Below are 21,878 nucleotides of genomic sequence, written 5' to 3' on the forward strand. Positions count from 1 at the left end.
GTTACCTGGGTCTCTGGATGAATACCCTAGTGATAGTACCAGTAGCCATTGCCTTCTCTAGGGTAGCACAGCATACACTACATCCTGCTGTTAATGGAGTCATTCCAAGGTACACACAGTACCCCAATTTTCCTAACTTTTGGTTGATTAGAAACATTAGAAAATAAGAGTTGGCCATTTGATCCTTCATTCATTCTGTCCATCCATTTCACAAGCCTCTTCCTGCTTTTTCCCCAAATCCCTTTGATCCCTTTTACCCCCAAGTATTATATTCAACTTTGTGAATTCATAAAATTGTTTGCCCTCAACTGCATGCTGTGGTAGCGAATTCTACAGGTGTACCACTCTCTCTAGTTGAAGAAATAGCTCCTCATCTCAGTCCTAAATGGTTTACCGCGTATCCTTACACTGTGACCCCAGGTTCTGGATTCCCTTGCCATCAGGAGCATCCTTCCTGCATCTACCTCATCTAGACCTGTTTCGAATGGTACATTTTTTACCCCACTCTTACTCACTGGAGTTCAGAAGAATAATCCTAATCTATTTAACCTTTCTACGTATGCCAACCACACCATCCCAGGAATCAATGTGGTAAAGCTTTTGCTGTACTCCATCTATAACAAGAACATCCTTCCTCAGAGGGAGACCAGAACTGTGCACATTCCAGGTCCCTGTATAATTGCAGCAAGATGTTGCAGCATGTACTGTCACCAGTAAAGCCAACAAACTATTTTACCTTCTTTGCCACCTGTATGCTTCCCTTCAGAGATTGGTGATCCTCGAGTCTTGTGGCACATTCACCTCTCACAATTTATAGCCATTCAGATAATTTGTTTTTGCTACCAAAGTGGATAACCTCATTTATCCACTTTTATATCTAAAAGAAAACCGGGCCCTCAGGTTTTTGTACTGAGCAACTATTTAAGCACAAACATGTGTATGCAGAGGCACGTACACTTTATGAAAGAAATTATTGGTGGACAAAGGAAAAACTGCAAAGTCAATTCCTGATTCAGGTGGGTGATTTTTCGGCTAGCCACAACCTTGGTGTTCAGTTTTCTTTCCCTTCCACTGGTTGGTAAGAAATACAGTGTGACTAATTTGCTTGAAAATGCTTCTGATTTATTCATTCAAAAGCCATAGTTCACTGTAACTGCAACAGGAAATGTGACTGCTTTGCTTGAAGTTTAAACTGAGGCATTAAACTGCAAAGAACAGCAGATTCTTTTGGGGAAGACAACTACACTCTTTCCCTCACTGTGTCTCTGTAGCCTAATTCTAGTTCCAACCTGCTCAGTTAGCTGAGAACCAATCAGCTTCATTGTTAAACATTGCCTCCGTACTGTTTGCATTAAATAAGAATGATTTTAGTGGACGAAACAGTGACTTGAGATACTTGTTAATGGGTAGTTACACCAGACCGGTGAGAAAAGCAAATTGTAATACAGAACTATTTTAGCAGAAGATTGTCTCAAAAGACAGTTATTGCCAACAAAAGAAGTTTTGAGAAACTTAAAAGCATACAAATTAATAGCTTGATTCCATCTATACCATGGTGTTTTGATTTAACACATTGCTTGAGTTTTTATGGTGGACTCTTTTGAAGTCTTTTCAAGAAACTAGTGGAGAACCCCTTTGATAAATTATATTTTCCAGTGCTGTTACATGCTGTGGATTCAGCCTTTCACTGGATGTACTTTGATCAAGACACCAAAACAACCAAAGCAAAAACCTGATATTTAGCTGATGTTTTAGGCCTTGCAGTGCTACTTGTGATACCAAATTAAAACGGTCGGATTGACCTGTGACATCTTGATAAAATGCAATGCAGCTCCAGTAGCTTGAGCTTTAAATTGATGGTAGAATGCCTTCATGAAAATAAAAATAATTTTGAGGATGCTTCTCATGCCCAGATGACTTCTGTTCATGGATGTAGTTCTTGAAATGAAACTAGTTGTCTTTTCCTGAACTCAAATCATGAATTTTGACTTGGGTTTTTATTTAATTGTTTTCAGTAGTAAAGGTTGCGTTTGATTAGGGAAGAGAATGCATTAATTGATTAATTAAATGTTTTTTTTAAAGTTACCAAAATAGCTTAATATTGGTTCCATTGATAGATAACAATATTATAGATTTGTAGACCAGTTTGGCTGATAAGCTTCCATATGATTTGTAGGAAATCCTTTGGCGCAAGAAATTCTTAGTCTCTATCAGGAACCAGATGGAACTCGTAGGTTACTGAATTACTTGCTTGATAATTTGGCAGGTACTTCAAAAAGAAGTAAGTAAATAAAACCATATTTTATTTCAAATTTTTCAAGATGCAAGTTTTATCAAATTAATATATAATTTGATCTTCAATAGTTCAGCCAGAACAGCCTCCACCAAGGTCATGGATTGTTTTACAAGAACCAGAACGGGCACATCCCTCAGGTGAAATTAATTTTATTTTTTAAACCTGTGTTGAGTATTAAATTGAAATTAACCATTAATCCAATGAAATTCAAACTTTCAGATGTTAAGCATATGGTCCAAAGTATGAAAATGTGCGAACATGAATTTTGTAGTTACATTACCTAATTTGACTGGTTAAATTTAATTAGGTGAATTAGTTGTACTGTTCATCAAAGCTTGTGCATTGTACTGTGATACAAGGTGTGTAATTTAATAATATATATTATATATTTGATTTTGGCTTTTAAATCTTTATTATTTGCACGTTTTCTGTGTTGAAACGGTTTCATTATTAACTTGTAAGTACATCTATGGAAATGTATCTTTTTTAAAAAAAAAAGCAGTGTGAGTGAGACTAATGAGAAATTGTTGACTTTGGAGGGTTTTATCAGTGAGCAGTGTAAACTATTTTGTGTGTTAGGTTTTGCATTACGTTTTCAGTTTAGTAAACAGGTTTTTTTTTCTCTTTTTTTGTTGATACATTGAAACACCCATAGCTGGGAGGGAAAGCTTTTTAGTTTGGGCAATTGCCAAATCTTTGGCAAGGGAAATTGTTTAGGACTGTTCAGAAGGTTACCTCAGTGTGAGGAGTTTAGTTTAAAAGTTTTTAATCACTTTTTTTTTGGTTAAGACCTTGAAGAGGTTCTTTTGAAGTGAGAACATTTAGCTCATTTATATGAAGGTTCTTGGAAGAGGCTAGCAGATTCTCAAGATGGAGAATTGAAGGTACAGTTGAATTTGAGCCTTACAGATATGAAAGAGGAGGGAATTCTTTCTGGTGTGAGTACTGTAAAGGAGTGCTTTTGGAATGAATAAAATTGTATTTTACATTGTAATTCGACATCTTTAAGTTGGTGTTATATGTAAGAAGTTCGTTTTATGCTACTTTATCTTCGCTTCTTTTGCATAATACATTTCCTGTTTTTTTTTGAGTTAAACCCAAATCTTGCGGTTTTGCACGTTTGTGTTTCTGTGTAAACCATCTTGTTAAAAATGCGAAAAACAAACCTATGATCTATCGAGCCAAATTTCAATCTGGGATCTGATTTGCCCCATAATAAAAGCAGCTGAGGTCAAAACAGTAGGGATAATTACAGTATGTAAATTGTTTTTCTATAAACAGGAACCTATTGCTTTGTGTTAAGCTGTTTCACCATGACTGACCACCAATAGAGAGAATAAGATGAAGGAGCAAACTGCAAACATATTTTTAAGATACTGTAAAAACAAAAATTGCCATAATGGGAGGGGTCTCGATTAAAATGCGTAAACTGAAAAAAAGTGTAAAAACAAAAGATGAGGAATTTCTGCAGTGATTGCAGAAAAACTTTTTCAATTATTGTTTTTAATCTAATGAAGACCATGGCATTGGATATAATTCTGAAAAAATGAGGTAGGCAAAGTGGAGCATTTTTCAGTTGGAAAATGTTGTTGAACAGTTTTCAATATTGTATCTTTAAGAATTGTTATGGACGAGGAGCAATCAAATTTGAAAACTGGAAAGGGATTACTTCCAGTGAGTTTAAAAAGAATCTGGCGCTGGTCACTTAGAAATCAAAATTGGTAGGCTAGAAGATGAATGAGCAATGGTATGCCTCAAAGAGGGAAGGATACCAAGTACGCATTAAATGCATTCTTAGAGTTAAGGAAGTAGAACAAAAGTTTCAGCTCCTCAATAGCTAACGAAATTGGATTTAAAATGACACATGAAAAGAAAGCCTAGATGAATCTAAGATCAACAATCCATCAGGTGACATTAGTGTATCTCCGCTCAATTCATTGCGCCAATCACATTTTAAACAGTTCCTTAATCTTAACATTTTCATCCTTGTTTTCAAATACTCCATGGCCTTGGTTTTCTACAGCCATACCCCTATAATCTCCCCTCGCCTTGAGTCCTGGTGATGTCAGCATTCCTCCAGTTCTGATCTCTTGCATGTGCATTGAGACACATGCACGTGTGCACACACCCCAAAAGCTTTAATCTCTTCTATTGGCAGTCATGCCTTCCTCATCTACCCTCTTTGCTTCTCAAAAGGAGCAATCTGAAATGTACATGTTTGGCAATGAGCTTCAGCATAATTGGGAGAGAACTAATGTGTGTATACACTGTAAACTTGACAGAAATTTCACAGGTCACATAATAGCATATTACCAAACTTGAAGTATGTGGATCAAAGGGTGTTAAATGTGTGGATACAGAATTAGCTCGACACTGTAGAGTTATGGTAAATTGGATTTTTATTATTATATTGCTAAAATAGTATGGGTGCAAAATTATCAGGAGCACACAAGCAAATTGTAAGAAAACTTACAAGAACCTTTTGGAAAAAGGGTTGCAAAACCAAACTTTGATCATTTTTAGAAGCTGCGACAAGGGAAACTATAATGAGCAGTAAGTAGAAACACAAAACGCATACCTGAAATAATGGTGAACCAAGGGGCTAATCAGAGGGTAGAAGCTAAAGTAATTTATTATTAAAAAGTTAACAGAACTGAAAATTAACAAGCCCATAGACCTGAGAGCTTCTATGCTGCAGTTGTAAAATGGTTACTACAGCAATGGTGGATGCAATATTTGTGATTTCTCAAAATTCCCTAATTTTACCAACTGTCCCATTGGATTGGTAGATAACAAACATAACATTGTTATTTGGATGTGGATGCTTGTGGATGTGGTGCCAACCAAGCAGGCTGCTTCGTCCTAGATGATGTCAAGCTTCTTAGGGTTATTTGAGCTGCATCAAGGCAAGTGGAATGTATTCATCACACCTGACTGCCTTGTATATGATGTACAGGCTTTGGGGAGTCAGGAGGTAAGTTACTCATGTCAGTATTCCTAGCTTTTGACCTGCTCTTGTAGCCACTGGTTAATATGGAGAGTCCAATGAGTTTCTGGTCGATGGAAGACCCAAAGGTGATGTTTGGGGATTCAGTGATCTTGATCCCATTGAATGTCAAGGGACACCTGGTTAGATTGTCTCTTATTAGAGATGATCAATACCTGGCATTTGTGGTGGTGTGGATGTTACTTGCCACTTGTTTGCCCAAGCTTGGATTTTGTCTATGTCTTGTTGCATTTGAACATGCTTCAGAAACTGAGTTGCACGTGGTACTGAACATGCAGGGGAAGGTCATTGAATCATCTGAAGATGATTGGGCCGAGGATGCTACCATGAGGAACTCCTTAAGAGGTGTCCTGGAGCTGAGATGACTGACCTCTAGCAACCACACCCATCTTCCTATATGTCCTATGTGACTCAAACCGGCGGAGAGTTTGCCCGCGATACCCATTGATTCCAGTTTTGCTTGATGCTGCACTTGTTCAAATGTGGCCTTGGTGTCAAGCTTTTTTGTCCAGATTTGAACCACTGTTGTCATGAGGTCAGGAGCAGAGTGGGCCTGGCAGAACCCAAACTGATGTTGCTGAGCAAGTGCTGCTTGTTAGTATTATTGATGACCCCTTCCATCTCTTTATTAACCAAACGTAGTCTAGGACAGTGAATGACCAAGTTGGATTTATTGTGCTTCTTGGGTACAGGATATATGGGAAATTTTCCAAATTGTCGAGTAGATGCCAGTGTTGTAACTGTACTGGGAGATCTTGGCTAGGTGAGCAGCAGTTAGAGAATCATAGGGATGTACAGCATGGAAACAGACCCTTCAGTCCAACTCGTCCATATCCCAACCTAATCTAGTCCCATTTACCAGCACTTGACCCATAGCCCTCTAAACCCTTCCTATTCATATACTCATCTAGATGCCTTTTCAAAGTTGCAATTGTACCAGCCTCCATGACCTTTCTCCATTCCATACACGCACTACCCATGACAGCTCCATTCCATACCCTCACTACCCTCTGCGTGAAAAAAGTTGCTCTTTAGGTCCCTTTTATATCTTTCCTCTCTCATCCTAAACCTATGTCCTCCAGTTCTGGACTCACCCACCCCAAGGAAAAGACTTTGTCTATTTATCCTACCTATGCCCCTCATGATTTTATAAACCACTATGAGGTCACCCCTCAGCCTTCGACGCTCCAGGGGAAAAAAGCCCCTGCCTATTCAGCCTCTCCCTATAGCTCAAATCTTCCAACTGTGGCAACATCCTTGTAAATCTTTTCTGAACCCTTTCAAGTTTCACAAAATCCTTCCGATAGGAAGGAGACCAGAATTGCATGCAATATTCCAAAAGTGGCCTAACCAACGTCCTTTACAGCCGCAACGTGACCTCCCAACTCTATACTCAAACAGGTATGCTGTTTTGGAAAACGTAAGGGGTGATGGACTTTCAGCGGAATGTAGCATGAACAGCCAAGTTTCTGGTATCAAGACTGGCTCTAATGTAATGAGGGGTACAGCAAGTTCCAAGCGATTGATTGTGTTAGGGGACTGTCTAGTCAGGGTCACCGACGTTTCTGCAGCCAGCAGCGAAAAATCAGAATGGTGTGTTGCCTCCCCGGTGCCAGGATCAAGGATGTCTCAGAGAGGGTACAGAATGTTCTCAGAGGGGAGAGGGACCAGCAGGAGGTCATTGTACACATTGGTACCAATGATATAGGAAGGGGAAAGGATGAGATTCTGAAGGAAGAATATAGAAAGGTAGACAGGAATTTAAAAAGGAGGTCCTCGAGGCTAGTAATATCTGGATTACTCCCAGTGCTATGAGCTAGTGAGGGTTGGAATAGGAGGCTATTACATATGATTGCGTGGCTGAAGAGCTGGTGTATGGGAAAAGAATTCACATTTTTGGATCTTTAGAATCACTTCTGGGGTAGAGGTGACCTGTACACGAAGGGTGCATTGTACCTGAATTGGAAGGGGACTAATATATTAGCAGGGAGATTTGCTAGAGCTGCTTGGTAGGATTTAAAACTAGTAAGGAGGGGGAATGGGACCCAGGGAGATACTGAGGAAATAAATCAATCTCCGACAGGTACAACTGAGAAAAGAAGCGAGTCAAAAAGTCAGGGCAAGCAGGAACAAAACAGAGAATAAGGTAGGACTGATAAATAAAACATTGGCAGTTCTGGAACACAAGTCTTCAGTACTATGAAGGGAATGTTGTCAGGGCCCAAAACCTTAGCACACTTCAGTGCCTCCAATTGTTCCTTGATATCACATGGAGTGAATCGAATTAGCTGACAGCTGAAGACTGGTATCTGCAGTACTGGGGACAACTGGAGGAGACTGAGATAGATTGTCCCCTCAGCATTTCTGGCTGAAGATTACTGTGAATGCTTCAGCCTTATCTTTTGAACTGATGTGCTGTGCTCTGAAGAAGAAACAAGACTCCAAAAGCTTGTGTTTTCCAATAAATCTGTTGGACTATAACCTGGTGTCATGTGATTTTTTTGGGCCCTGACACAACAATGAAGAATGGGATAAATGATTTCGTTAAAACAAGATTCTGATAGATGTTAAAAGGCTATTTATTTTGGTTGGATCTTCATTAGTAATAAGAGACATTCTCAGGAAATGGGAACAATTGTTTTGCAAATCTAAGATAAGTTTCCGCACTCGTAATATTGAGAATTATTGGCATTCTATACTTGAGGATTTTGGATGGTCAATCGTCATGTATATTCAAAGTAAAGATGAATGGATTTTTGAACTTGGGATCAAAGTGTGTGGCAACTGGGCAGGAAGTTTGAGTTGTGGTGAACATTATCTTCTGGAATGAGCTGAATGGGTTAAATGGCCCATTCCTATTCCTTTTTGTTTGCTTTGTTCTTACTGGAAGTGAATATGGTGAAACAACCTAATCCACCTGGAATTGATTAAGCAAATGTAGAATAGTTGATAAAAATATTTGCAGATTTTCTCATCAAAACAGCAGGAGGCGGGTCATAGAATGAGTTTTTATATCTCTAACTACAGTTCAGTTTTTATTGTGATGAAATGCAAATATGACTTTTCAGTGCTTGTACTTTCATTTGGAATGTGATTAGCTAATCTTATATTGAAAATAGGTCTTTGTTCCAGATTACTGAGTGCAGATGAGCAGCATACATTTTGAGCATTGGCCTAAATTTTGTGTATTCATTTATTGGTTTCTAACTCATTCCTGATTTTTTTTTTCAATCTTTTTTAAAAACCGAAGTATTGTTTTACAGCATTGTTCTCGGTCATGTGCTACAACGTATTATGTGACAAATATGCCACACGACAGCTATATGGGTACTGTCCATCATGGGCACTGAACTGGGAATATAGGAAAAAATCTATTATGCAAGAAATCTTGAACTGCAATGCGGATATCATAAGTCTTCAGGTAAAGTTTTCTGTAGTTCAGATCATTTTTGCTAAAGGAGCTCTTTGCAAATACTTCTTATTAATTTAAAGCTGTTGACTAGCCAATGTGATTCCATGTTTGCTTTTTAAAATAAAAACATATCGATATTCTCATTGTTTGAATTTTTCTATTCATGTTGCATTTGTGCCAAATGTTTGAATATATTGAAACCAGCCAGTACCGGGACGAAATAAATGTTCACAATTGTACTATATCCAAGAATATTACTGTGGGGTTGTATCTATAATATATGGTTCCCATCCTGTGCTGGTCACAGTAATGCTAAGATTGCCAACAATTCTCGTCTCTTTGCCTGCTCAGTTACGGTTTTCCTTTTTGGTGTAGGAAGTTGAAACTGAACAGTACTTCGCTTTTTTCCTGGTTGAACTTAAAGAACATGGATATGATGGTTTCTTCAGCCCCAAATCCAGAGCCAGGACAATGTCCGAATCTGATCGGAAGCATGTAGATGGCTGTGCAATATTCTATAAGACTGAAAAGTAGGTTTGTAATGAGCATAAAATTTGTGTTGTAGCCTGTTGTCTTTTTCTCGAACTGCCGAGTTTCAGTGATCCATTAGAGAACTGTTACACTTTATGGGAGAGGGGAATTAATTAGTCAGTGAAGATAATTCATAGAGCCATTAGTTTAATACTGTCCAAACCGTAGCCCTTGACCCTATTCCTGCATTCCTAAACCTGTTTAATGTTTTCTTTCTTTCCTAATAAATATTTTATTTCTTAAATAATATTGCAATCTTTTTATATACGTACTTGCATTGAATTTTTTATGTAGTGATTGCCTGAGTTTAAAGACTTTTCCTAATGTTTTCTTTCAATTTTGTGGTTTATAATTACATTCAGTAACCTTTTTTGTTACAGTCCACTAACCAGTTTAAATCTTTTATCGTTGTAGCTCTATACACAACCTTTTCACTAATCTGAAAACATAACATTTCACTTTTTTTTCTATACCAATGGGAAGTGGAGGGATTTTTGTTTTGCTTCTTTTTCACAGCTACAATTTCTAATTCATACTTGTATTCTCTTGAATCTTCACTGTGTATTTTCCATGGCTACAAGGGGCCAGGAATTTCTCCTTGGTTGCTCTAATTTTTTTAAATGCAGTTCAACTGATTCTGTGAAAAAGATGGCAACTGTTTTAAATGTAATTGTACCATATTCAAATTAAATTTCTGCAACCTTTTGTGCAAGTTTAAAACAAAGTGCTGCATTACAGTATAGTGCCAATCCTGACATGTATCGCACTTTCAGATTTTTCTTAATCACCATTAAGAATTTCTGCTGATTGCCCTCCACCCTTTTTTTCAAGAAGATCTTTAAGTAATTCCTTTCTTTTTAGTGAAGGCTCTAATAACTGTTTTAAATAGTTTTTAACATTTATGAAGAAACTGAATGTTGTATACCTAGTAAGTGAAACAATTTTGAAGCTATTTTCAATTAATGATTTGGGCTAGTTACATATCATTTGACTAAATGGTTATTAAAAAGTTTATTTTGAGATGCATCCATTTTCACCTGTATTAGTAAAGCTACATGAGTTAATATTCTACAACATTTACTTTTAAAAAGTGCTCGAAAACTTGGCCAGGTTGTGTTGTTTCACAAAAGACTTTACATGCAAAATATAGAGTAGAGTGAGAAATAACTTGAAACAAACAAACGTTCAACTAGAACCATTTGCATCCAAATAGCTAGTTGTCCCCAAAGTGAAAACTGGTAGTTGAATAGTCAATCTTGATTGGGCAATGTGATTTAAATTGAGAACTACTTGTTGCAAAATCAGATGTATTTTTACAAGAGATGACTTCACAATTGGAATCTTTTTGAGCCATTATGATGCCAAAATTGAGGGGCTGTGGGAAGAAAATCTTTTTTTTAAAACCCCACTCAATACCTGTTGGTCATGGACACACCACTTATATATGTAAGCTAATTAGATCAGATATGTTGTGGTTTCTATGTGATCCAACTGACAAAAGTTTTATAATTTAGTTATTACACTGAAGGAGTTGAGATATATTATTCGCTTTTACAGTACTTGTATGTGCACTTATGATGCTGCTAAAATAACTTTTGTTACCTGTAATAATAAATATGATTACAAACGATAAAAATTCATTTGTCTTCACTGATATAAATTTCTCAATTTATGAAAATAAATTTCCTAGCTTTTTTTTTATATTAACCATTACACTAAAATGAATTTCTGTCATAAATGGCTGGATACTTGCCCTTGAATTTGCAACCAATCTGGCATGTCAAACTGTTTCCAGGGTGAGGAATAGAGTCAGTGGGTAGGAAAACTGAAGTTATACTGGATTGATGTCAGTGGCTTTAGCTTTCCCAGAATTCAGTAGCAAGCAATTAATTTCTCATCAAGTACTCTGAGAAGTTTGTCTCATTATTTATCTCTAAACCTAAATGTCCAATTTAAAATCTTTGGCTCAACTCTAGAGGTCACTTAACAACATGTAGACTTTAATGATCAACAGCTACATGTCAGCATTAGAATATTATATTTTTGTTTGACATGGCATTTTTATGAACATTGAGGAAAATAAGATGTGAATTATTTCCATGTGACGCATTTGCTTCATTGGCTCTTTAAAATGTTTAATTCAGCTTCTCAAGTGATTTGTCCTTCTTTACGAATGTGTATCTCATTGTACAAATTTGATTGAGCTTTCGGACTCTTTGTTAAAGTTGAGCGTTTTCTGCTGCAATGTGAAATACACTAGAATGTGTATGACACATTAATGCATATTATTTCAAGGTTTTTTTTGTTCAAATAATCCCCTGGCTCACTGAATCCACAGATGAATTCCAGTTTACATCCAGGTAATAAGGTGGTGCACTTTTAAAGATAAGGTACATAGGACTGGCATGATTGTGAGCCTGCATCTAAACGCATCGCCTATTCTACATTATGTATGATGACAGCCATGACAAGTTTATAGCTGGGACCTTTATAGCTATTTGGATGAGTCATTAAGTGTAGTGCAGTTGCTGATAATTTACTGCTGTATATTTCTATGCAAATTGGCATGGACTGCAAAGCAAGAATATTAAATTAACAGCAGCTGTAGATTGGCATTTTACAGTAAACAGACCTTTTAAATATGTATGATTTAGCATTTGTGGTTGAATATTGATAGGACAATTTTCATAAAGGGAGGAATAGTTACTTTTATTCAAACTATATAAGCTTTTGGTATCTTAAATGGATGAGAGATCTGTTAGCAGGTGAAGGAAAAATTTCAGGTAGGTATAGACAGCATTAACCTATTTTTAACATTTAAAGAGGCATTCTGACTGCTAGATATTTCTAGCATCTTGCTGGGTTTTTTTTTTTCAGGTATCCAGTGTTTGCTCCTTCCTTGCTGTTCTGTACTTCGTTCAACTCAATTGAATCCAGGACTTCTAACACAACTCTTTCTTGGATAAACTTATTAGAGTTACATGTTTATGTTATAAACACTAACCAGCTCTTTTTAAAATTTTTCTGTTTATAGATTTTGTCTGATTCAGAACCACACTGTTGAATTCAACCAATTGGCCATGGCAAATTCAGATGGTTCAGAAGCAATGTTGAACAGAGTTATGACAAAAGATAACATCGGAGTTGCTGTACTCTTGGAGTTGCAGAAGGATTCTTTTGAGCTATTCCGTAAGTGTATTTTAGCAAAATCTGAATATGACATCTTGTTAATAAAAATTAATGGTAAAAATTGCAGAGCAGTTCATTTTGTTCAACATAAGTTTAAAGTTGATTTCTATTTCTGATTGGAATTAAGTAGTTGGTAATTTTAAGGTATTGAGTTCTGTGACTCCCTTTCCCAATGCCTTTTATCTGCTGCATTGAGACTTATGCCTTGGCTTACATCTTATTCCTTTGTCAAAGATATCTGGTGTTTCCCTTTGTCCATAGCAACTGGACTTTATGTCCCCATTTTGACAGTTGAATTAATTAATGTTAGATATATACTTGGTTTTACTTGGTCACTGTATTGAAGAGGTAATTGTTCCATCTGAATAAGTTATATAGCACCTTTAGCAGTGAATCCTTTCGAATCAAAGTGGTTCATTTTGTCAGGAAGAATGAGAAGAGGCAAAATGAACGGAGTCATTCAATTTTTAAGAAGGTACAGGACAGAGAGAAGTGGGATGTAAGTACACATCTTTGCAAGTGGCAGGACATGATGAGAAGGCTGTTTTTTAAAGAGGAATACTGGATTCTTATTTTTATGAATGTAGGCAAGGAAATTGTGCTGAAGCTTTTGTTAGCTCTCAGCTGGAATATTGTGGTCAGTTATATGTTCCCCACTCCAGGAAGATTGTCAGAGCCTTAGAGATGATAGAGAAATTTGCCAGAATAATATGAGGGAAATAATGTGGAAATATTAAGACTTGGAGCTGTCCTTGGGTAGAGATGGTTAAGGGAAATTTGATAGTGACATTTCAAATCATGAAAGGTTTTGACAGTTATTAAAGAGAAACCGTTTCTTGTGATTAACATGTTGTTAACCAGAGGATATAGATTTAAGGTGACTGGCAAAAACAGATGAGAGAAAAGAGGAAAGAAATTATGCGTAAAATTATGACCTGGAACATGCCGCCTGAAAACATGATGGATTCAATAATATTTTTTAAAAGGGAATTGGATAAATATTTGAAGGGGAAAAAGTATGGGGTGATAGGAAATGATTGGGCCTAATTGTACAACTCTTTCAAAGTCATAATGGACCTAAAGGTTATCTCTGTATCATTTTGGAAAATGTATCCAGGCAATTTCAAAGATGTGACGGAAAGATATGAAGTCACGAAGAAGAAGGTAGTATAAACAATGACGAATTTGGTTAATCAGGTAAATTTTGAAGGGTCAAAAGTTTGCTCTGTCCTGATTGCAGAGAAATGACCTTGCTTCTGAGAGTCAGCCTGAATGATGCCAAATGGCCATTGGCTTAATTAACACAACTCCAGTTCCGCCTCTTCTGGCTCTAGAAATATTGTCAATACAATTTTTTTATTATGAGATTGCTCCTATGCAGTTTTGAGACACTGCTATATTGGAGTGGACATAAACTGAAAAACTGATAGTTTTATACGTGTAAGATTAATAATATGAAGCCAATGCAAGGGGGAAAAAAATCATTATTCTCAGTTAGATATGATGCCATGAATATTATTTTCAAGAAAAAATTCAAGATCTCTCCTGATATGTAAGTAGTTTTGGACAATAATGTAAATCTTGCTAGGGAGGCCCAGTCAGGGAAAATGTAATTGGTGTTCACTAAGCTATTGCTATCTACAGCATTCTATTTTGGCCATTGTAACTGCTGGCAGGAGAACTTCTATCTGGAGCATGGTGTTGCTTTTCTTTGTATCACTTTTTGGATCCTGTAATCTCCATTTAATTATAAAACATTGTGGAAAAAAAAATCTACCTAATATGGGAATGTTGTGAAGATGGCCAAGTAAGAGCCTGTTGAACCCCACAACATAGGAAATATCTGTCTCTTTATGTCTAATTATTTGTATGAGTCTCATTAGGTAAAATGGAGAGAGCATCATCCTGCATCTGACCATGCTACAGCTGAGTGTGCCTGGTATGAGCATTGATGTCTTGCATGATATTAATTCCATCTCCCTGGATGAAGTTTTCTGGAACACCCTCAAGTATAAAACAATTCGCCTTAATGGGAAGGCTGCAGTTGCTTTTTAAGTAGAAATTTGATACATTTTTGGATGGACCTTTATTGTTAAAGAGCAAGATGTAAATTTGCTAACTTAGCTGGAAGGTTTATTTTCAGACATTTCGTCACCATACTAGGTAACATCATCAGTGAGCCTCTTGTGAAGCACTGGTGGTATGGCCCGTTTTTTATTTGTGTTTAGGTTTTCCTTGGGTTGATTACGTCACTTCCTGTGGTGATGTCATTTCCTGTTCTTTTTCTCAGGGGGTGGTAAATGGGATCCAAAGTCAGTGTGTTTATTGGTAAAGTTCTGGTTGGAATGCCATCTTCGAATTCTCGTGTGTGTCTGTTTGATTTGTCCTAGGATAGATGTGTTGTCCTAGTGTACTTCCTCAACTGCATGTAAAGATACTAGTGAGAGTGGATCAGGTCTTTTTGTGGCTTTTGTATGATGTTGCTGACAGAGAATAAAGACTGTGTAGTAAAGAACAGATAAAGCAGGATGACCACTTCAGCAAGATTTTGACTTTGCATTCAAAGTGTATTTTTGACTCAAAGCTGTACATTTTTTATAAATTTAAAAAAAATAGAAAATATGTCAGTGAAATTTAATTGTCATTTAGATTGTGCAGTTACTTGGAGCCTAGGAGTTCCTCTGCCCTATCCAACAGTTCACCAAATCCTTGTTTTCTGTGGGGGTACATGGACACAAAACTCCTGCAGTTAACACAAATAACACAGATTTGTCATAATCGAATCCCCTATCTACCAGGAAAGAGCTCACAGTCCGTTGGCGCGTCTCAAAAGGGAAGGAAATCATGTCTGGGACTGACCCCTCAACTATGTCAAACCGAATCTGCATATAATGAGGAGTGTGTGTACTGTGGCTGTATCTACACCACCTTAATTGCAGCACTGGATGAAGGCAGCTCACAGTTGTCTTCTCAAGGGAAATTGGGGAATGAGCAACAATTAGTGATTTTGCAGATAGTACGTACCCACATTCTGTGACAGAAATTTTAAGCGTATGGATTGGACAATTGGGGATAATTTAAGGCTGAGGCATTACTGTATTACTAAAATTGGTGTGAAATAGCAGTATACATGGGCAGATCTTAACAAATGGACATTACCCAACTTTTGTCAGTTTTATCCCAAAGATATGAGGAAATAAGCTTTTGTTGGTGAGAGCTATACAAGCATAGTATTTAGTATGGGTTTCCACACCTGAGAACATATTTGGGCACTATCAGTTTGCTGAAAATATTTTACTAGAATAGTAAAAACATTTTAACAGTTTGACAATTTTTTCAACCTTAGCTGGGAAGTCATTTCATGGTGTGGAAAAGCAGCTCATTCTTATTGCGAATGCACATATGCATTGGGATCCTGAGTATTCGGATGTGAAACTGATACAAACCATGATGTTCCTGTCTGAAGTGAAGAATATAATTGAAAAGGCATCTCGTACACTCAGACCTGGCGCTGTCACAGGAGACCTTAATGTCATTCCTCTTGTACTGTGTGCAGATCTCAATTCATTGCCAGATTCAGGTAAGGATTGCTAATGTACCTTGTGATACGGTGGCACCAGTACTTTAATTCATCAATTACATCTAGTAATTTCTTTCTAGAATGTTAAAAACACATGTTCAGTCAGAAATATTGTGAACTATGAATGAAAATAATTTGTTAACTGATGAAATTCATTGTGATAAGCTGTGACAAAGGTGACCCTCCAATATGTCATTTGACAAAAGTATAAACTTTTTTTATATAAAGACTGATAAGTCATTGCCCCTTCTGGCACCTCCAGGCCAACCTAATTGGTTCAAAATTCCTCCATGGATTTACTCATATTCTTCAATGTCCTGCATTTACCATCCCAGACTCCTCCAATTCTATATCCATATGTGTGACACATTCTTCCAAGCTATTTTGCAAAGCACCTTCCACCTTTCTTGCATTCTACCATAAGTAACAGTTATTAACCCAATTATAGTCCTCACACTCCAGAGCTCTTCCTAAACCCTTTTGTTTCACTGCATTTCTCCCAATGGTCACAGTTTTTCTCCTTGTTTTACTGCATCTTTCACTACCTCCACAGTCACCTTGAAGCACTTTAGGGACTTTTGTTACGCCTCAGGATTCTAGATGAATACAAGTTGATTACTGTGTTAAACTTTGAAATATTTGACAAATTGAGAGCTATTAAAAAGTATGTGGGGGAAAAATGAGGAAAAATCATGCAATTGTGTTCCACAAATTTTAATAATAAATATCTAGTACAAATCATACCACAAATGTTCTAATTGCTCATTAGTTCTTCGAATCTTTGGCTGGCGTTTTCCATCAGCATATGTAGCATAATGAATATGTTAAAAACTACATTACTGGGGGAAAAAAATCCACTTTTTAAAAAAAATCCTGTGCTGCCTATTGCTTTTAAATTGAAATACTCAAATTTAAAGGAGCTATGAGCAAACTGGCACAAATGTTTAGTTCAGGGACACTCTGAGGAACTACTTGTATGTGATCATGACAATACTTAGAAATTTGGTTAATTGAAGTTATGTGAAAGAAATTTCCACCCTATGCTTCAATTTAGAATCTTGTAAGTTTTACCTATTCCTTGTGATCACATTGTGCGTGAACGATTCTTCTTGGGCATTGTCATCATTCAAAGTTAATTTATTTTCTGTAGCTTCAACAGTTCGTTGTAAATTTACCTCCTAGTTGTAATGATATACTCAGAATTGTGTGAGAAAAATGATTTTTGATTATTCCAGAGTAAGCCATTGTATCTGGGGATCTAATTTACAATTACTGATTTTAAAACAATCTAAAATACGTTAGATTTGGTTGTTTCTGCAAAGGTATCTTTACTAAGTTGATGGATTGAATTAAGTACTAACGTAATGGATAATAATATATTGCTTGTTTAGTTGCTATGTGGTTCTTTATTGCTTGGTTTCATTTCTCTGAAACTCTTGTGGCCACCTTTTTTAAGATATTACAATAATTAGTTATTTATTACTTGAACAGATGTTTCTAGGCATTGGGTCTCTTTTCTCATCCCTGATAATGACTTCACTGCTGTTAATGTCACTTCTATATTCCACAAGATTTTTACTTCCTACAAAATATTCTCGTGACATGGGATTGCTTGGAACTTAGACAATTCTGCTATTAGATGTAGCTTTCGAACACTTGGATAAGAAATAAACAACTGATAACCAGTGAATGCTGGCACACAAATAACTTTGTTCAAAAGCTATTCAAATCAAACCTTTTGCAAAAATAAAAATGTTCAAATATCTATCTTTTTATCACTTAGGTAGAATATATTCTCTGCTCGCTGTCTGTGGTTTAATTGGAGTAGCAAAGAAAAACTTGATCTATGGTTAGGTAGTTTTTAAAACCTCTAATAAATGACCATTTTATTTCTCAGTAAGTTAGTGTATGCATTATTTTATAAAGTAAGCTACTGTGCAAGGGCAGATTCATTATACCATATAAAATGCCATAAATTGTTTTACTAAAGAGCAGGAATGTAATTGTGTCGTAAACACCTAAATCAACTCTTGTGTATGAAGTCAGAGTTTGTAAACATTCTCATGCCAGTACGTTTTGTTATTATATTGCACTTTCTCAGTGTGATGTTTAACAGACAAGGAGTGTATGTCAGACAACAAAGCTAGCTGATTTCTCTCTCTCGCTCAGTGAGTTAGGTTATGCTAACCTGTTCTTCTAGAATCTATCAAAATCATTACAAGGACTGCTTTATCACCTTTCGTAACAATCTTTGGGAGCAATTGAAGTGAGTTTCAGGTCACGTATTTTATTGTGAGATTTTTCTGTTTGGTGTTGTTTGCCGATGAACTCTGTTGACTATGGATAAAAAAAATTACTGGGACAAGGGGCATGGAATTTTAGAGGATTGGCAATATCATGAAGTGTCAGGGAGTCCCTTGTGTTACATTTTTGGGCTTTATAAAACTTTGATAAACACAAGTAAGTAACAGATTTAAACAAACTATTCTATAACTCATCCATTACTTAGCCTAAAACTGTTTATTTCTGCAATTAACAGTTTATTATTGAGTGGACTGGGCATGAGTTTGGGAAATTCCAATTTGCGGCACTTCGTGTGATTTCTCCATTCTACCAAATTCTGTGTCAATTGCTCAGTAGCTGAATTCTTGCTACACTATGTTCACATCACTGGTGCTGCAAAAAAACAGGTTCATGTCACTGCTTCTGTGTAGTTGCATCTAGAGCTAGAGTGAGGTGGAGAGAGATTATCTGGGTTTTCAAACACTTGCATAGCTCCCATGACAAAATTGCTTCGGTTGAGTTTCTAGTCTTCAGCCATCATTGATTTCTTATTACATTTCTTTTTCTTCAATCATGGATGTGTGTGTTTCACTAACTTAGCAACATGCTCTGTTCAGCATGTCAGGTTTCATCTAAAAAGTCTTACATTAGTAAAATGACGTACCATAGGCAATTACTAGATTTTTGTGAACTGGAAGCATAAAGGAATATGGAAACTGGTGAACACAACAAGCAGTAGAATTGGAATAGATCATTTGGTCCATTGAACCTACTCCAACATTTAGCAGTATCATAGCTGAGGACTTTTCTCAGCTATGCCTGCCCACGGTGGGTTTGAAGGATTGTATGGCCTATTCTTGTTCCTATGTCAACCTGTCTTCTGTACAGCCATTCACCAGTCCAGTGCCAATGCCTCCTTGACCTGGGCTGTATTAGGCACGAACTGGTGTCGAAGCAGATCACATTTTGATGTTTTATTATTGAGAAATCTGATAAGATTCCTGAGCCACCTTTTATTCCACTTCCTTTAAATATTTATCTGAATTTTTTTTTTCTTTCAATGATGCTTGCTAGAAAATGACCATTTATGGACATTGAGTTTTGAAGGTCACGTCAGTTTTCTGCCATTTTAATTACCACCTCAACCCAAGTATGACTCTTGCTGAGGAACCTGATTGTAACCAGTATGTCCAAAACCATGACTAGCACAAGTGTGTTCAAGAGCTGGGCTAAGGAGAGAAATTTGAACATGAGAGAATTGGTACAGATAATATAGACTGAGTGGCCTCCTGCACTGTAACAATAAAACATTATCGTTTGGGCATTACAAGCTGTTTGGTTGCCTTCTAGGAGTCCGGGGTATCCAGAAAAGGCTATATGTCATGTCACCTCTACCATTTATTATTTTATGGACTTATAGCAATTATTAAAATTCTGTACCACAGCAGGTACTTGGGGAAATTTTCACTTTGCATAATTACGAGGCACCTTTCGATTATCCAAACGACATGGGTGGGGAAGTATTTTGTTTGGATAATTGAATATTCGAATAACACAGTTTACCCAATCATCGGGACCTTGATCGTGTTCAAATAATCGAGGTTCTACTGTACTTTAGTGCTGCTATGCCCAGAAGTTGACGTCAGTATTTTGTTTTATAATATTTTACAATTATTCTTGGTTGAATATGTTTGCTGCCTATTCCAATTAAAGAATAAAAATCTAACTCAGAATACATTTAGTACACTCCAACATCTAATGTACATGGTTAGCTCTGGAAACAAGTGCAATGCCTCCCTCACTGTGTTTGATTACCTATTTACTCCTTTGACACCTCATGTTCACATACCCTCTGTTAAGTGGCCTGATTCTTATTCCAATGAAGCAGTTCAGAATAATTTCTATAGCAAAGTTGTAATTTAAATAGAATTTGTTTTGTTTTATTTTTAGGCTAAAAATGTTTATTTTGCTGACTTTCAGGTGTTGTAGAATACTTGGCCACTGGAGGAGTTGATACAAACCACAAGGATTTTAAAGAACTGAGATATAGTGACTGTCTAATGAAATTCAGTAATATTGGAAAAAATGGAACTCCAAGTGCAAGGATCACTCATGGCTTTAAGCTGAAGAGTGCCTATGAGAATGGCCTAATGCCTTATACAAATTATACCTTTGACTTCAAAGTAAGTACCTCAGTATCAGTTGATGTTTACCCATTAAACCAGGGAAATGTTTACACTTTTATAGTCAACTGCCAAAATTAAATGTGTTTTACATTTGGTTAATTTTAACATTTGGGCATCTTTTTTAAAGTTGAGTGAATGTCTCAATAAAGTCCAAAATACTTGGTTTGTGAAAATTCTAATGAGATCTTTTGATTCAATCATGGTTTTTTTCACCACTTATGAAAATTTGTGTTGTCCTACACCCTTTAGTTTAATGGTAATAGCGATCTTTTGTGTTGGGTTTCATAGACTTAGACTTAGACCGTTGCCATTGTCCTTTCTTCCCCTAATTAAAGGCTTCAGCTTTAGAGTACTCAGTTTAATTTAAATAAAAAATGGGAAATCATAATTCAGACTATATGCCAATTGAGGACTGTACTTTTTGTAAAAATCTCCTATAAAAAATGTAGTTTGTTAGGTTAAATACCTGATCCTTTTGTTGTTAATGTGAATTTTAATGCTGCAATTTTATAAGGCCTTGGTGGGATCACACCTGGAATATTGCGTGCAGGTTTGATCACCTTATCTGTGGGGAATGCTCTTGCTAGAGGGATTGCAGCAAAGGTTTGCCAGACTGAATTTGGGGTGGAATGATTGACGTATGAGACAAGGTTGAATCAGTTAGCATTATATGCATTCTCACTTTTCTGAGCCTGAGTGCATATAATCCTAACCGATTCAACCGTGACTCATACGTCAATCATGCCACCTATAAAATTCTAACAAAACCAGACACGTTAAATGCAGGTAGGATGTTTCTGATAGTTGGGAAGTCCAGAACCACAGGTCACAGTCTTAGGATACAGGGTAAAACAATTAGAACTGCAATTAAGGAGAAATTTCTTCACCCAGAGAGCGGTGAGGCTGTGGAATTTGCTACCACAGAGGGCAGTCTGGGCAAAAACATGGTTTTATTTCAAGAAGGAATTGAATGTAGCACTTTGGGCTAAAGAGATCAAAAGATATGGGGAAAAGCAGGAACAGATCATTGAATTGGGATGGCAGAAATGGGTACTGCAGATGCTGGAAACCAGAATCTAGATTAGAGTGGTGCTGGAAAAGAACAGCAGGTCAGGCAGCATCCGAGGAGCAGGAAAATCAATGTTTCAGGCAAAAGCCCTTCATCAGGAATCTGGATGGTCAACTAACATCATTTGGATGTTCAGAGAATCAGGGGGGACCACACGAGTTAGCTAAAGAAAGTTGTTCCTTAATGGTTTAGGTGGATTATTTTATTTAGAATTTATCTTGGGATGGTCAGAGAGCACATTTGGCCACAAATACAGAAACTTCAGCATCAGCGATTTTTTCTTTTTTAAATCACCCTAAACCTTAAGTATTTTGTCAAATGCTGC

At 36.7% G+C, this 21,878-nt stretch overlaps 1 protein-coding gene across 3 annotated transcripts in view; it reads left to right on the plus strand.

Moving 5' to 3' along the window:
* LOC122556644 (CCR4-NOT transcription complex subunit 6) overlaps window positions 1–21,878 on the plus strand; it is an 87,834-nt gene that overhangs the window by 62,057 nt on the left and 3,899 nt on the right. For all 3 annotated transcript variants that reach the window (XM_043703610.1, XM_043703611.1, XM_043703612.1), the window contains exons 5-11: window positions 2,177–2,281; window positions 2,365–2,433; window positions 8,567–8,724; window positions 9,091–9,245; window positions 12,281–12,435; window positions 15,782–16,015; window positions 20,279–20,481. In XM_043703610.1, coding sequence (XP_043559545.1) covers window positions 2,177–2,281; window positions 2,365–2,433; window positions 8,567–8,724; window positions 9,091–9,245; window positions 12,281–12,435; window positions 15,782–16,015; window positions 20,279–20,481 — 1,079 coding nt within the window. The remainder of the gene's footprint in view (window positions 1–2,176; window positions 2,282–2,364; window positions 2,434–8,566; window positions 8,725–9,090; window positions 9,246–12,280; window positions 12,436–15,781; window positions 16,016–20,278; window positions 20,482–21,878) is intronic.

This window comes from Chiloscyllium plagiosum, chromosome 14, assembly GCF_004010195.1.
Source record: "Chiloscyllium plagiosum isolate BGI_BamShark_2017 chromosome 14, ASM401019v2, whole genome shotgun sequence".
Classification (NCBI taxonomy): domain Eukaryota; kingdom Metazoa; phylum Chordata; class Chondrichthyes; order Orectolobiformes; family Hemiscylliidae; genus Chiloscyllium; species Chiloscyllium plagiosum.